This window comes from Microchirus variegatus (assembly GCF_963457635.1).
Source record: "Microchirus variegatus genome assembly, chromosome: 2".
NCBI lineage: Eukaryota > Metazoa > Chordata > Actinopteri > Pleuronectiformes > Soleidae > Microchirus > Microchirus variegatus.
The window spans coordinates 9,593,527-9,606,876 of NC_139803.1; the positions used below are offsets into that span (position 1 = coordinate 9,593,527).

Below are 13,350 nucleotides of genomic sequence, written 5' to 3' on the forward strand. Positions count from 1 at the left end.
GGTGCAGCTCAGCTCTTTGTACTTTTCCTCAGTGCCACGATTCTAAGCCTCTGTTAACTCAGTCAGTCTAAATGTGTTACTGTGGGTAAAGAATTGCATTTTTGAAAATCAACTTGCAGTTGACCATTTCTAACCTATGCACAGAGGTAATTAGTTTCTTAAAATTTGTAATTTTACATTTACTTTAGTATGGGTTTTCTGGAAGTCCTGTACTCCGCTATGACCGTAAAAAATGAATGAATAACGAGGACAGGTGAAGGATGACGAGGACAGGTGAATTGGCCTTTATTAAGGTTTCTGAGTGAGTGACATTTGTGACCTTTGACTAATTTTGAGTGATACATTTGCATATTTTGTTTTGTCAGCACTAATTAATTAAATTTCTAAAGGTTTGCCTTTAATTAAAAACAGTTAATGTGAGATTTGTGTCCCCTTGTCCTTTTTGCAAGACACAAGATTATTATTAATAATAATCTAAGTCAAACGGTTCCTTCCACGCCCAGGAAAGCAAAACATTTTTGACACATTATCGTTGTGTTCTCTTGTATCATGCATCATCCTGCACAGTATAATCTATTTCTGCCATCCAATCATACTTTTATGTCATGTTCTGTGTCATGCCTCAGCTGGAAATACAGGTTTATTTCAACTTTTCACTGATAGCAGACGCAATCAAAGCACATACGTACATTCAAACCAAGGTCTCACCCATTAAAAGAACTCTCCCTTCCCATTTAAGGAAGGGTGGAAAACCCCAAGTTCATACCTGAACAATCACAGTCGCTCTTAAGTAACAAGGAAGTGAAATGCTCTGGCGTCATTTGTCTCTCTGTCTCTCACTATCAGAAGAAAAACAAACACGTCCCACTAAAGAAAAATTTCCTCAGAACAAGTCTAGCTTTGTTCTGAGGAAATTTGGCTACGCAAAAACAATTGGTTTTTGCGTGAGTGATTGGCTGCAGGTTGGCTCTTCTGCTCTGTGTGTGAGTGATTGGCTGCAGGTTGGCTCTTCTGCTCTGACTGGATTTCCTGGTGTGCGTGTGTGTGCGTGTTCGCGCTAATAAATGTTGTCAAACTAGCCAGCAGAGAAGTGGCTCCTCCTTGGACATGGGACATTATAAAGTGAAGGGTCCCCAGTGAAATCTTTGATTTCCACAACCGCGTTGTGAGACTGAGGTGCAGACATCACACCTGACTGGTAACGTAAACACAACATTGTCTTATTATATTTTATATCATGTAAATCAGCACCTGGCATTAATTTATTAATTAATATTTATGCATGTACTAACAGATTTTTGATTAAATACTTGATACATTAAATATTATTATGTTTTCATAAGATGACAATGTTACATTTTTTTGTATAAAATGGCATTATTATTTCTTATATAGAATATGAGAATAATGTTAAAAAGCATGAGTAGCTGTCGGCCATTTTCATTTTGTCAAAGTAGCTCTCAGAAGAAAAAAGGTTGGAGACTCCTGCTCGACACACTCGTAGTCTCATAGACTCAATAGTATAATGTGCTGCATGTGTAACCAACTGAGTTTGCCTAATTGAAAGCCACTCTATAATAATTTTAAGTCCTTTTCCTTTCTTTTGTTATCTTTACTTTGTCTCTTTCAGGTCGTTGTGAAGAAATGAAGTGGTTTCCTGCGCTGTGTCTCCTGCTTCTGCAGACTGGAGCTCATGGATTTGACATAGATGAAGAAGACCCCTCTGAGAGTCATCAGGAGATCACTGAAGCTGCACTCTTGAAGGTCACATTGGAGGTTTGCCGTGCTTTGGCCAAGGTCGCAGACAAAGACATCAAAGAGCCTGTAAGAATTACACCAATCTATGTTAAATCTACTCCTTATTTTACGCCTTAGAACACAAAGCAATCTCTCTCCCTCTCTTTGTGTGTAGTCAGGGCCTCTGACTGCTACATCTGTTGTTGTCGCATGTGAGGCAGAAAACTCTTTCAAATCCTTCAGAAATACTATCGAAGTGATCCAAGACGAGAATGCGGGAGTCGACCACAAATTTTTCTGGAGCTCCCGTCACCACTTTGATGATGAACAATTTACAAGGGGAAAGAAACTGCTCACGGATGGCATCACTGCTGTGAAGGCCAACAATAGACGCCAAAAATATGAAACGGCAAGAGAGAGATTGGGACAGTTATTCCACACTTTACAGGTACTTTTTATGAATAGCTTTTATCTCAATCACCATTGATTACGTATTTATCATGCTTCCTTTTCTTGTCTTTTTTAATCTGAAGGATTTCTACAGTCACAGTAACTGGGTGGAAATGGGAAACAAGAATCCAAATACAAATCTGATCATAGTTAACGCAGACATTGGAAAAACAGCAGGTCGGCTATGAAACCAATGCATCTTTGGCTGTATTAACACAAGACACATTCATGTTATGTAATATATAATTTATCTGTGTGGACCTTGACTTGACTTGACTAATCTAATTCACAGCTAAAGACAGAGCGACCTGTCAGAACTGTGTTGGAAACGACTGCAGGAACAACATTTTGGAGGATATCTTAGAGGAAAAGATTCTGACCACAGGATATTTTGGCTTATTTCGTCAAGTCAAACCTGCAGGTAAATGTCTTCATATCAATTTGTCACAGTTATCTTTATACTCGTAGGCTGGTCCTTTTATTATGATTAGAATCTTATACTGGAATGATTATAAGAAGTCCAACTATTGATTACTTTTTACCATTGATTAGTGTTTATTTTCTCAAATGGCTCTGGACATTCTGCAAAGGCACTGTGAAGCGATTTGTCACTAAATTTAATATCTGAGCCCCGAGTCACTGAGCAGACACTCCACTCTTGGAATGTAATGCTGCAAACTGATTTTAACTTTGTTCTTACTCTCGCTGTTTCTGTTTCACAGGTAAATGCAGCCATGGAGGTAAATTTGATATAACAAGAACAATGGAGCCAAAAGGTGGGATCAACAAAGACACGCTTGATTCTGAACATGGACATCTTCACAAGAAAGCAGCAAACGTAGCCATAGCTGCAACCAGTGAAGTACTGCAGGACGTTCGATCAGCTGCTGGTGACAAAGAATTCCTACAGTACGAAACCCTCTCTGCATGTTTGAGTCACCATTACTGTAGATGCAACAAGGATCTGAATTTCAACATTTAAATACGTTTCCGCTTTACCTTTTTTTATCTCATTTCTCAGGATGATGGGAATCAGAAAAGGAAAACCTCTTTGCTTTGTGATTGACACCACAGGAAGCATGGGTGATGACATTGCAATAGTGAGAATTATCACCGCTGCTATAATTGACAGTACAGAGGGAACAGATGACGAGCCTTCAGATTACATTCTTGTACCATTCAATGATCCAGGTAAGTTGTGAATGCCCATTAATTATCTTCTCGTCACAATGGAAGTTGACCTCAACTGAGCTTGTTAAGCAATAAACTGGTGTTTGATTTCCAGGCTTTGGTCCACTGACAAGGACCACAAATGCAGATGATTTTAAGAGCGCTATCAATTCATTGAGAGCGCGTGGTGGAGGAGATTTCCCAGAGTTGAGTCTTTCAGGACTTCAGGTACTATTGATATCTTACTTTTCCAGTACATGGTCCCAGTGTGACTCGACTCGCTTCGGCACAGCGTGGTTATTTTTTTTTTCCATTAGTGATAGTACCTGATAGTACTTTAGTACCTGCGCTGGCGAGGGTCGGAGCTCAAACCAACCAAACTGTGTAGATTCAAGCTGTGCTGTGCTGTGCCATGCAACTTATGCTTTCTGTCTTTCTCCTTCATGCAGTTGGCTTTAACTGGTTCTCCTCCAGGTTCTGAGATTTACCTCTTCACAGATGCACCTGCTAAAGATGTGCGCCTGTTAGGCACAGTGCTCGCACTCATAGAGCGAACCAGATCAGTGGTGAGTATTTCACTTTGCTGACATAGTGTATCCTATACTGTGTGATGTATTTGACATTTCCAATGCCTTGGTATAATAAAGGTATAGTATGTCAGGGAAAAAAGTGTTTTTTTGTGTGCTATCACAGCGTTTACAACTATAAAGTAATGTTAAAGAGCTTAAAGTGTACGCAAGTGTGTTAAAATTAATTATTATTATTATTATTATTATAATAATAACAGATGTGTGGTCGAATTCCTCTGTATTTTATACACCACCAGGTGTAATGAAGTTGATTTTAAAAGTCAAAAACTCAGTGCAAACTATCTAAAGTCACCCAAAGTCTCATTTTAGTAAACAGGAATTTTCAAAATTTCAAGAAAATATTGCCAACCCTTTACCATCTCTGGGGAGCCAGAACGACCCTGCAGTTGTAGAGGTGAACCTGCTGCACTGGCACTAATCAGTCAGGTCCTGCAGGTTCAGTTCTAAACTAAATCTTTTGACAGTTTATATTTTGACAGTTGTTGACATACTATATACTTGAACATTTTCTGACAAATACTAAGTAAGCTTTTGAAAATAGTTTCACTGACAACACCCACACACACATGGTTACACAGTGATCGTTCCATGTGTAGCAGTGACATCACATTAGCAGCAGCAGGTGTTAATCTAAACGCATGTTCCATGTTCATGTCCTAATTGAACAGATAAAAAATGGTAGCTGAATTTGTAGTCAGTTAAAAACATTAAAAACATTAAAAACAGAGTAAAAGCCACCACTGTAGGAAATGCTGCCATATGCTGGATGTACTTTGCCCTTTCATCTTTTAAAATACTTTCCCTCTTCATTTACTTTCCTTTGGCTGCCAGCCATTTTCAGATGGGTAGAATATTTCACTACTCTTTCCAACTCTGTAAATGAATATGTGTACTGATGGCCCTTTATTTTAAATTCTTCCTCATCAGGTGACATTCCTGATAACTGGCTCCCTGGGGTTACGTCGCCGAAGAGAGACTGATGACGACGACGATCAACAACAGCAACTGCAATTTCAACGGATTCTTCCAAGATCAGGCTCTGTGTACACACAGCTGGCCGAGGCTTCAGGAGGTCTGGCTATTCAGGTCACCAAGAGTGAGCTGGCTGAGGTCACCAGCATTATAACAGAAACCTCCAGTTCCTCTCTGGTATGAATACAATCCTCATGTTGGCATTAACAGTAACATTGATGAGTTCACAAAGATTCAGTTATGTCACTAGTTTCATTTAATACCCAGGTCAACCTTCTGCAAGCTTCCCGGAATGCTGGAAACCCCGATAATTTCACATTTTCTGTGGACGATTCAGTGAAGAACCTGACCGTGTACATCACGGGGCGTTCTCTCACCTTTACTATCACCAGTCCTTCAGGTGCTGTTCCAATGTTTATGGTAAAAAAAATATTGTAAGTTTCCCACCCGACTTTTACCATAACAGCTTCATTTCATGTTTGTTTTCAGGTGTAACTCAGAGCAGTGCTAACATGACCGGACCACTGGTCGTTTCATCCAACACAGTAGGAAACTTCCAGACTGTGAAGCTAAACACACAAGTGGGTGTGTGGAAAGTTGAAATGATGTCAACAACTGCCTTCAATCTGAAGGTTGTGGGTGAGTTCACACTATGCATTAACATTAAGCTTATACTTCCTGACAACACAAACACCTTGAGAAGAGACATTGAGTGCTGTTTAAATGCACTTATAATATAAATATAATATTTTTAACAGCTTAGTACCGTTATTGTTTCTGTAAAACTAAACTTTACTTGAGTTGGTCAATCAGGGTTTAAAGTCCAATCAAAATATAGGTGATGTGCACTAACTATTGTCTTTGTATGATGGTATCTATCAGTATGTCCACCTGCTTAGTCCAGGCTTCATCTGCTGGATTACAATGACATTCATGCAGAGGTGCAAAGAGTACTAATATTCTACTCAAGTAAAAGTACCGCTATATATATATATATATATACATATATTTTTTTTTTTTTTTTTACATGTAGGGATATAACGGTTTGACAATTTCATTGTTGAAATATGTTGAAAAATCAGTTATCCACTAATAAATTGAAATATTTTCACCAAAATTCATATTAAAATAGATGATAATAGAAAATAAATATGTGTAAGAACAGAATCAAATCGAACTTAAATTAACAACAGTTAGGCCCATAAATATTTGGACATCGACACAGTTCTCTTTATTTTGGCTCTATACACCACTACAATGGATTTGAAATGAAACGGACAAGATGTGCTTTAACTGCTCCCTTTCAGCTTTAATTTGAGGGTATTTACATCCAAATCAAGTGAACGGTGTAGGAATTATAACACTTTCTATATGTGCCTCCCACTTTTTAAGGGACCAAAAGTAATTGGACAATTGACTGAAAAGCTATTTCATGGACAATTGTGGGCTATTCTCTCATTATTTCATCTTCAATGACACAGGTAAAAGTTCTGGAGTTGATTCCAGGAGTGACATTTGCATTTGGAATCTGTTGCTGTTAACTTTCTATATGAGATCCAAGGAGCTGTCACTGTCAGTGAAGCAAGCCATCATTAGGCTGAAAAATCAAAACAAACACATCAGAGAAATAGCAAAAACATTAGATGTGGCCAAATCAACTGTTTGGAACATTCTCAAAAAGAAAGAATGCACCGGTGAGCTCAGCAACACCAAAGGACCTGGAAGACCACAGAAAACCACTGTGGTGGACTACAGAAGAATTCTTTCCCAGGTGAAGAAAACTCCCTTCACAACAGTTAGCCAGATCAGAAACACTCTCCAGGAGGTAGATGTTTGTGTTTCAAAGTCAACAATCAAAAGAAGACTTCACCAGAGTGAATACAGAGGGTTCACCACAAGATGGAATCCATTGGTGAGCCTCAAATACAGGAAGACAAGATTAGAATTTGCCAAACAACACCTAAAAAAGCCGTTACAATTGTGGAAGAACATCCTCTGGACAGATGAGACCAAGATCAACTTGTACCACAGTGATGGGAAGAGAAGAGTGTGGAGAAGGAAAGGAACTGCTCATGATCCACAACATACCACCTCATCAGTGAAGCATGGTGGTGCTATTGTGATGGTGTGGGCATGTATGGCTGCTAATGGAACTGGTTCCCTTGTGTTTATTGATGATGTAACTGCTGACAAAAGCAGCAGGATGAATTCTGAAGTGTTTCCAACAATATTATCTGCTCATATTCAGCCAAATGCTTCAGAACTCATTGGACGGTGCTTCACAGTGCAGATGGACAATGACCCAAAGCAAACTGCAAAAGCAACCAGAGTTTTTTAAGGCAAATATGGAATGTTATCAGTCATTCACCTGACCTGAATCTGATTGAGCATGCATTTCACTTGTTGAAGACCAAACTGAAGGGAAAATGCAGGAACTGAAGACCGTGTCAGTAGAGGTCTGACAGAGCATCACCAGGGATGAAACCTAGCCTCTGGTGATGTTTATGCCTTCCAGACTTCAGGCTGTAAGTGACTGCAAAGGATTTGTAACCAAGTATTAAACAATGAACGTTTGATTTATGATTGTTTAGTTTGTCCAATTACTTTTGGTCCCCTAAAAAGTGGGAGGCACATATAGAAAGTGTTGTAATTCCTACACCGTTCACTTGATTTGGATGTAAATGCCCTCAAATTAAAGCTGAAAGTGTGCAGTTAAAGCACATCTTGTTCGTTTCATTTCAAATCCATTGTAGTGGTGTTTAGAGCCAAAATAAAGAGAACTGTGTCGATGTCCAAATATTTATGGGCCTAACTGTACGTCATTCACTCAATCTCAAGGTTAACTGAGCTTGTGATATTTACCGTGACACCAGTAACCTTTACATCCCTCAGTACAAGTTACAGTATTGAGCACAAAAAAATATACTCAAGTTAAAGTAAAAAAAAACGTAGCTTGTTTTAAAATGTACTTGTTGGTCTAGGTTCTTTCTTGTGTAAAAAAAAGTGGTGGTTGGTAATTGGTTGTAATTAATTGTTTTTAATGAAAGGTAAACCTTGTGTTGATGTGATTTAAAATGTAGTACAATGCTTCCAACAATACATACTTAAGTAAAAGTACTCTTACTCGTTACTCTCCACCTTCTGCATTCATGTATAGACTTATATTAAAATTGCAAATTAATTTCAAATTTCTCTCTGTTTGACTTTTTTCATTCTTTTTGCAGGTGAAAGTCTCCTTGACTTCCTGTTTACCTTTCTGGAGGATTCAGACAGCCCATTTGGAGGTTTAGAGGTCTTATCCAATCGTCCCAGATCTGGTAAAGTTCTTTTTTTTGTGATATGCCAAAAATAATTGAATCAAACTCATACTTGATACTTGGATGTTTTTCTTTTTTTTAAGGTGAAAATGCTACCTTGAGGGTGACAGTAACCGGGAGTGACTCCGCCACAGTGACAGAAGTATCCCTGGTTGAATTATTCACATCAGTGATGGTTAACGGCAGCGTGGAGGATCGAGGTAGAGGAGTCTTCTACGTTCGGTTTGACACGATACCATCGGGTGATTTTGTGGTGTTGGTGATGGGCCAGACCAGCACCAGCTCCACCAGCTCAAGGATGTTGCACAGAAGTAGTGGCACATCCTTCCAAAGGCAGTCATCCTCCTCGGTCAAGGCTTCTGCTGTGTCGGTTAGCGCTGTAAGTAAAATCTAAAAGCCTAGAATTTGGCCTTTATTTTTGTTTTTGGGTGTTTTTAGGGTGTGTAACATATAAAACCATATGGAAAAGCCATGGGACCCTGGCTTTTCCCAAATGTGTGTATTTATCATTTTAACCCTTAGTTTTATTACGCTTTATTTTCGCTCACTTATGTGTTGTTGAGTCAAAATCACGTATCACACATTTTAGTGGTAATTGTGCCGAAGTCACACAATAGTCAATTTTTCTTCTACTTTTTGAGCGTTCGGGTCAACTTAACAGAAATAGTGTTTTCACTTTTAACCCTGAGGATTTTCTCTTTTCCATTTTTAGACACTTTCAAACAGTGTTGCAGAACCAGGAGTACCATTTTCTGTTCCTTTCTCTGTGGGGACCAGTGGGACGGGAGGAACCTTCACCATCACAGCTACTAATGACCAAGGCTACAGCTTATCTTTCCCTTCCAGTTTATCCCTGCCGACTGGAGGCAGTGCTAACGGCACAGGGACAATCACAGCACCGCCCAACACTCCTTCTGGTAATGACGTCACCCTGACCATCGAGGCTACTTCTGGCTCGGACACTAACTATGTTGTGCTGCGTTTAACCGTCCTTGTCCCGGTAACTCTTTCATCATAGTTTATTATGTTCCCGTGTGTTTTACTCCTCTCTAGTAGCACAGAGACGTACAAGAAAACAACAGTAATCCTCTTCATCATTAACATATTCATAAGATTGATAATAATAAAAAATAACATCCATGTCAATAATAATGACAGTATCAATATTATTATTATTATTATTAATAATAATAATAATAATAATAATAGTAATAATAATACTTGTGTAAATACTAATAATACTAACTGTAAAAATCCAAATAATAGAATAGATGTTCATGTACCAAAATTTTAAATAATGAATCTGTAAATGAATGAATTGAATTTTGAGATTAAAGTAAAAATTCCGAGATTAAAGAAAAAGAGAATTCAGAATTCATGCTGTTTTAGTTTTGTTCCTCATTCCATGTGGCCCTAATACTCTGCTATACGATCTATTTTGAGACAGGACATAGATATAGAATGCTCTTGTGACCTCTTCTGATGTTATCTTCTTCTCTTTCCTAGGTGACTGATGTCACTGCACCAGTGTGTCAGATGTCCAACGTGACTGACGACTGCTCAGACAACTGCACTGAGTCTACGTGGGGGGTCTCTCTGCAGGTGCGTGATGATGTCAATGGGACAGGCATTGCAAGTATCACCTTCAGACAAGGTGACGGGACCTTGAACACAACGCTGCTCCCGGGAAACGATAGCATAACGCAGGTGACCTACAGTGCGTCCTGTTGCTCACCTGATGTGGAAATAGTAGCTGTGGATGCGGTGGGTAATGTAAAGACTTGTTTCTTCTCTGTCCGGAGAGCGACCACCACTATGCCCACTCCACTCACCACAACCACTGCTATGCACACTACTCTCACCACAACCACCGCTATGCACACTACACTCACCACAACCACTGCTATGCACACGACACACATGAAAACCACCGCTATGCCCACTACACACATCACAACCACCACAGCTGCTAACACCACCACCACCACTCCGTCCAAAACAACATCGGCTGCTTTGCCGTTGTCTACCGGTGCAGCTCAGCTCTTTGTACTTTTCCTCAGTGCCACAATTCTAAGCCTCTGTTAACTCAGTCAGTCTAAAAGTGTTACTGTGGGTAAAGAATTGCATTTTTGAAAATCAACTTTAATGCAGTTGCCCATTACTTACATAACCTATGCTCAGGTGGAAAGTAATGAATTACCTGTGTTACTGTAAGTTGTACTATAGCATGCGAAGTACTGTTCTTCAACAAGTGAATTGGCCCTTATTAAGATCCCTGAGTGAGTGACATTTGTCCCCTTTGTCCTTATATTAGTATGTCGTTTTTGTCAAATTTTTGACCAAATTTTTTTTCTCCAAAAATGGTCACATTTTGGAGACATAGTATAGTATGACGTACTACATAGTATAGTATGACGTTTTTGTCACGTTTTGGACCAAAAAAAGTTTTTCAAAAATATTGTCAGTTTTTTGACGACATAGTATAGTATGTCGTTTTTGTCAAATTTTGGACCAAATTTTTTTTCTCCAAAAATGGTCACATTTTAGAGACATAGTATAGTATGACGTACTACATAGTATAGTATGACGTTTTTGTCACGTTTTGGACCAAAAAAAGTTTTTCAAAAATATTGTCAGTTCTTGGACGATATAGTATAGTAAGTCGTTTTTGTCAAATTTTGGACCAAATTTTTTTTCTCCAAAAATGGTCACATTTTGGAGACATAGTATAGTATGACGTACTACATGGTATAGTATGACGTTTTTGTCATGTTTTGGACCAAAAAAAGTTTTTCAAAAATATTGTCAGTTTTTTGACGACATAGTATGTCGTTTTTGTCAAATTTTGGACCAAATTTTTTTTCTCCAAAAATGGTCACATTTTAGAGACATAGTATAGTATGACTTTTTTGTCATGTTTTGGACCAAAAAAACGTTTTTCAAAAATATTGTCAGTTCTTGGACGATATAGTATACTCTGTATTTACTCTGAGAAAAATGTTACCTCTTCCTGAACTTTCTAAATAAATTGTTTTAAGCCACTCACAGTGGTAGTTAAAAAAGTTAGAAATTAGGAATTATGGTTTCCTTTGTGTTTTTATTTACAATGGTCTTGTTGCTCATGCCAAACAAACAAGTGTAAATACCAAGTTTATGATATTGATATTGTAAAACTACATGATATGTACATATATTTGTCATATGGGATTATATATTATTATCCTTGGTTGTCCCTCACAGTTTAACTGTGTGTTGTTGTAATTTGAAAACTGTACATGTTTCCAATAGCTTCTGGATGTGTTCCAATAAAGTGATGGTAAAACAACAAATATTATTATTCGTATTTTCTCACGTATTAAACTACTTTTTTCCACTTTCAAATCATTATTCGTGTTTATGGCTTTGGTTCAAAGTTCCTGCAGAGCTTTATATATTTTACATTCCAAAAACCAACACCAGATGGCGCCTCTTTGATATGCTAATACTTCCCCTATGGTCCTGACGTCAGCGAGAGACGCCCGGAATGTTTTGAGTGTAACACAGGAAGTCTGTCTGACTTCAAACATCTACTTTTCATGATAAACAACAAAGGTAAGAGCAATTTTAGAGTTGTCGTTCGGCCAGCCGATTTCTGTTCTCTTTATTCTTTGTCATAGACCGAAGTTTGATGTGTGTACTCCCGCCAAAACCGTGGGTTAAAGAGAGGAAGTTAATTATTCAAATGAAGAGAAACAGCATTAATTTCTATATTCACAGATGACAACGATCTCACGCGGATCTCACTCCGGTCCGTCTCTTTACCTGGTCCCCCACCTCAACAAGGGAACCAACATTACTTCTTTTTATTTTACCGCGGTTTGCATCCTTGCATTACCGCCCCCTTCTGCTCTGGAGTGTGAACCATCACAACATGCACACACACTCTTGGAAATAACATTACATTGCACGAAGAAAACAAAAGACTAAAAGTGATAATGAGACATTAGGCTATACACTAAATAGCATAATTAATAACAATTAACAATACAACGTCATAGTATAGTATTAAGAAACAAAAAAGGGGACAAATTTTGGCCGTTATTTTGTTTTGTTTCTTTCGTTATTGCTTATTTTGGTTGAATATACGAAAAAAGGAAAAAGGGGCGCTGTTTCCATGTTCTCATTTGTTGGAATTGTCAACATAACAGATTATACTTTAGTACCGGGACCATACTATACTATGTCGTCCCCTTTGTCCTTGACAAAAAATTACATACTATACTATGTCGTCGAAAAGATGGAAGGCTGCCCCTTTCAGTTTTTGCAGCATCTGCTGTTTTTGAATCAAATAGTCCTCTAAATGTAATATCACGTTTGTCCACAGGAGGGCAGTTTAGATAAATCCATTTGGAATCTTCCACTTCCTGTTGGCCATGCCCAGGAGGAGGACGAGGAGCAGCAGGGACAAACATGTGGTAACTGCTGCTTAAAAATGATCCACACATTTCTTAGATGTTCTGTTGACGCTCTGTTTACAACTGTTGTTAACATCCAACCTGTAAACACATGTCATTTCAGTTTGTTACAGAAAGACAAAGAATCCAGGAAATGTTATGTTGTTAATGTTTTCTTTGTTTGGTCCAGAAAATGTTTGAAAAATGTTCATCAATGTTCTCTTTTTTGGTTTATCCACAAGCCAAAAATGGCTTGTTGCAGCCCGAGAACAAACACAAATGGTGTACATGTGTATTTGTTTATGGAGCAGTAAAATTCACCTGTGATTTCATCACCTCAGACGGACGTTAACAGCACTTGTCAACAGAGCCTCTGTTTAATGTGTCTGCATTGATTTCCATTGTTAACAGGTGACTTTAGTGAAAACCACATTCACCTGTTTGCTGCTTTTTCAGAATTTCAAATAATAGTGTTGATCAAATCACTGTGACAATATTGAACAGAAGTGTAAATGCAACTCTCCGATTTGTCTCCAGTGTCTAACGTGAAAGTGGCGACAAAACTACATCCATACGATAGTGCAACTTAACGTACAGCTAATGTTGTTGTGGTTGCACACACTGATGTTACATATAAACGTCAAACGTTTTTGTGGATGGGCATTAAAAACTAACAAAATA

At 38.4% G+C, this 13,350-nt stretch overlaps 2 protein-coding genes across 2 annotated transcripts in view; both read left to right on the forward strand.

Moving 5' to 3' along the window:
* Positions 1-260: 260 nt before the first annotated feature.
* On the forward strand, positions 261-10,209 carry LOC310944699 (von Willebrand factor A domain-containing protein 7-like; the record flags this gene model as incomplete). The annotated part of the gene is made up of 17 exons (XM_083910506.1): positions 261-273; positions 1,631-1,824; positions 1,913-2,185; positions 2,271-2,364; positions 2,480-2,608; positions 2,910-3,096; positions 3,209-3,378; positions 3,473-3,585; positions 3,807-3,923; positions 5,001-5,096; positions 5,187-5,319; positions 5,409-5,558; positions 8,144-8,236; positions 8,320-8,615; positions 8,949-9,236; positions 9,743-9,943; positions 10,039-10,209. 17 exons carry the CDS (start codon positions 261-263, stop codon positions 10,207-10,209), a joined length of 2,718 nt encoding a protein of 905 aa, XP_083766632.1.
* Positions 9,427-13,350, forward strand: part of LOC310943323 (claudin-4-like) — a gene marked incomplete at its 3' end in the record, with an annotated part of 222,219 nt that continues 218,295 nt past the window's right edge. The window contains exon 1 of the mRNA XM_083908867.1: positions 9,427-9,461. The remainder of the gene's footprint in view (positions 9,462-13,350) is intronic.